The 3,931-nt window shown below is 44.1% G+C and overlaps 1 protein-coding gene across 1 annotated transcript; it reads left to right on the forward strand.

The window, feature by feature from the left end:
- The first annotated feature begins 527 nt into the window (after nucleotides 1-527).
- Nucleotides 528-1,880, forward strand: LOC111636096 (transcription factor 21-like). The gene has a single exon (XM_023381276.1). It carries the CDS (start codon nucleotides 754-756, stop codon nucleotides 1,654-1,656), a length of 903 nt encoding a protein of 300 aa, XP_023237044.1. The 5' UTR covers nucleotides 528-753; the 3' UTR covers nucleotides 1,657-1,880.
- Nucleotides 1,881-3,931: the final 2,051 nt, after the last annotated feature.

Below are 3,931 nucleotides of genomic sequence, written 5' to 3' on the forward strand. Positions count from 1 at the left end.
CCGAATGCCGTACCCCCCTACACGCTGCCACAGAGAAATCTTGCCCTTCGCCGAATTTTAATGGTAAGATAACAATTGATTGAGCTTCTAGAATGGCAAAAATCTGGGATTTTATGCACGAGGAGGGAGAGTTCGGCCATTTAAGCGTTGGCCAAACGACCCCATTGGAAGGTTTTTTTGGCGCCAACTCTTCTTCCGTTTGTACGATAGGAACGAGAAGAGGGGTGAATTCCTGCGGAGCACAATGCGAATAACGAGCAGTTTATGGCAAGAATTGCCGGTAAATTAACGCGTTTGTTGGGACGAGAAAAAGCCGAGAGGCTTCCATTAACGGGATCCAAATTTGAAAGAGGAAAAGGTAGAAAAACTTCGATACCACTAAAGGCAGTTAGACAGGACAGCGAGAAAGGAGGGAGGCGAAGTCGGAGGCGAAGGCGGGCATCGATTGGGTCACATCTGCGCCGCTTCCTATTGGCCGCGGGTGGCTGCCAGCAGTCGTCACATTGTCAATCGACGAAAGGCTGGAAGGTGCCGGACCAGCTCATCTAATCGACCATGCCCGCAACGCACGACGTGTTAGGACCGGCTCTAGCATAATCTCCTCGGTCGCGAGCCAGGAGTGTAAGAGAGGCGCAATACTATATCTATATAAACGTTGGGGCCGGTTGATGTCGTAATTACTTTACATCGTGAAGGGCAGGAGGCGTCAGGCGGACGGGGCTGTTTTGGGTCCACCACGCCACATTTCGTGCCATGTCGGGCGCGCTCAACCCGTCAACCGGCAACGTCAGTCGTTTTCACGCCAGTCCAGCCACGGCCAGCACTTTTGCCACACCTGAATGCGGCTCGAGTGCCGCAGCCGCAGCAGCCTCTTTTCTAGAACTAACCGGTCCTTCGGCAGCCGCGAGTTTTCCATACGATTTTGGTCTGACGGGTTTCCGTAGTTCTGCCACCCATCACGCCGCAGCTAACTTCGGGGTGTCTTATTTCGCCGCCGCCACCACTCCGGACGCCGTCGATAATTACTCTTCTTTGGCTTGGGACGGACAATCGCCCTTCGCCACCGGATACCAGAACCAAAGTAGCTTCGCCGGGGTGTCTTGTGACTTTTCCTCTTTCTCCCTGGCCGGCGGCGCTTGCCACGTACCCAGCGGACGTCTACCTGGCATGGCCGTTCAGAGATTTGGTGCTCAAGTTCGTAATGGCGCCGGTTGTCCCGGCAACGGGAACACCGTCAACGGCGGAAGTGTCGTCAACGGTTCCAAGTCCAAACCGAGAAGGCGCGTGGCCACCATGGCGCAGAGGAGGGCGGCCAACATCCGAGAGAGAAGAAGGATGTTCAATTTGAACTCCGCCTTCGACAAACTGAGAAAGAAGGTTCCCACGTTTGCCTACGAGAAGAGGTTGTCTCGCATCGAAACTCTTCGCTTGGCCATCATGTACATCGCCTTTATGACCGAAGTGGTGGGGGGTAAAGAGCCCGACGACTCCAGAACTCGGCGCGACAGACTGACCGTCGGGCCCCCCGCTTATAATTCGGGTCACGTTCTGGGGGAAAGTCATCTCTGGTCGGCCACTCACGGCCATTCGCCTCTGACCGACGGTCACCTGCCAAGAACGGATCGTCTTAACCATCTTTGCTCCAGACAGGTTTAAATCGCGGTCCACCAGACGCCCAACACTTGGAAAAAGACGCTAAAGTGTCCTCCCAATAGGCCACTTTCCGGCAACTTCCACGCTCTCTTTCGGGAATTCCTCCGGAACGACACAGGTAAAGCCATTGAATACATTTGTTTTTATCCGATTCGCTCGGTCTACTCGAACGGATTAATCTAAAATATCCGATTTAAAATGTTTGTAGGTTTCCCGTTTTTAAGGAAATTAAGTAAAACAAATAAAATTACCAAAAATAAATGTCTATAAACGCTAAATAACTTGTCTGTTTTTATCTTAGATTGACTAAACTCTTTAATAAAAATTCGCTTCTCTCGTCACACAATACTTCTATTGCCTAATTTTCTTCGCTTTCTGTTCTCTTCTTTCTCCACTATTACTATATTTTACTTGGCAAATTACTTAAAATCCAACGATGACAAACATTCTAGCAGCTTTTAAGTCATCGTCGTTCAAGCGCGCACTTTCAAAATAAATGTCTCTTTTCTAATTCTAACATTTTAATCTAAATGCCTACTTCCTACAAACCTACGGGCATTAATGCACCTTATAATCGTCATTTAATATCCTACTTCCTATTCATTCGTACTGCTTCTAACCGTACTTCGTTACATAAAAAGTAGACTTACATTCGGATTTAACGTGCTCAAAATCGACTAAAATAGCTTAATTTACGTTGTAATTATAATTTTAACAATAAATAACTTAATATTTTATCATTGAAGATGGTGATCTTATCAAAAATTACGGCTAGGAAATTCCTTTCTAGTGCATTTAGCGTTAAACTTGTTACGTCTATAGAGCCTTTTTAAATTCGGATATGTCGAATTTTGTCTCATTGGGGCTGTGTTCTTGATTTAATTCGGAAATTAAAAGCCCTTTATGCAAATAGTAAATTCGAAAAATATAGAACCACGAACGAGTTGTAGCAATATCTTACTGTATGCTTCCGATTAGCATAATTATCATTAGTGACTTCAGTCTACAACATATATTAAATTCTAGTTATTCAAATCAATCCTTATTTTCCAATAGGGTCTAACTAATTTTATAGATTAATTTGACATAAGTTTAGTTATATGGTTATCGATTTTCCTCGAATTGAAATAGTTTATTCCTTTACTTATTCGTAAAATTCTTTATATAAAGAACAGTATATTACACCAAATTATCAGTTTTAAAACTGCGATTTATTACACGTGTAATTGTTAAAGATTCTTCACACATCCATTTATTTGTAATTGTCGATAGAATAAGTCGTTTTAGGCAGATATTTTTGTAAACTAGACTTTAACCCTTGTTTAACAGGCCTTTTTTAATAGAGGAACATAATATAGAACGTCCTTTTACTATGGGAGCATGCATTGGATAGAGATTTACACAGGAGCGAGTTTTGTCGTGTATGCTATTAAAACATGCACCACAAAACTCGCTCATGTATAAATCTCTATCCCGTAGGTCCTATGAAAAATAAATGTTTTCTCTTCCGTTTATACTATATGATAAAAACGGGCGAAAACGAAACTCTGGTATAAAAATAAATTTTAGGTAATTATCGTTAAAATTTCTCACTTAATTGCGTGTATAATGCTTAAAACTTTGGCGAAATTTTACATTTGGAAAATCGTCAGAAGAAATGGTAATTTGGAATTACTCGGGGGCTAACTAGAAATTGATATAACGCGTAATCTCTCAATTTAGAGACGATGCCCAGTTGAACGGTAGATTTAGTACGAATAGTGGAAGACCTCTTAATAAAATGGGGTGGATTTTTGCCGTCGACTCGATTTTATACACGGTCGCACGTGCGCCGACCGCTCCAATGCATCATCATCGACATCCCTGGCAAGAAAAAAAAGCCAAAGCCACAAATCCATTCGAAGGCCGAAGCGCCACGTGTTCCTATAATCCGATTTAGTGTAACTTATTCGTTTGCCTAATGAGTGTGAGCTCGGGAGGCAGGTGTCGCTTTCCCCGAGTCGCGCTTATCATAACAAAGCCCGTCCAATAGACGTGCGGTTAACATTTGACCTCCGGACAATCGACTACGAAACGGGACGCTCGGGCCCGCTTCCAATGTTGACACGATGCAGATTGGCACGTCCACTTTTTGTCCCCTTCTTCCCGGCCAACTACTGATTGATTGACTGACCGCAGTTTTAAGGGGGTATACAGGCCCTTGTTGACACATACTGCGTTTTCGAGTGCGCCCATCTCCTTCTGTTTGCAGAGGTTTGTCTAACGATTGTACTTTTTA

The sequence above is a fragment of the Centruroides sculpturatus genome, unplaced genomic scaffold (genome assembly GCF_000671375.1).
Source record: "Centruroides sculpturatus isolate CEXI.00-Female unplaced genomic scaffold, Cexi_2.0 scaffold1029, whole genome shotgun sequence".
Taxonomy (NCBI): domain Eukaryota; kingdom Metazoa; phylum Arthropoda; class Arachnida; order Scorpiones; family Buthidae; genus Centruroides; species Centruroides sculpturatus.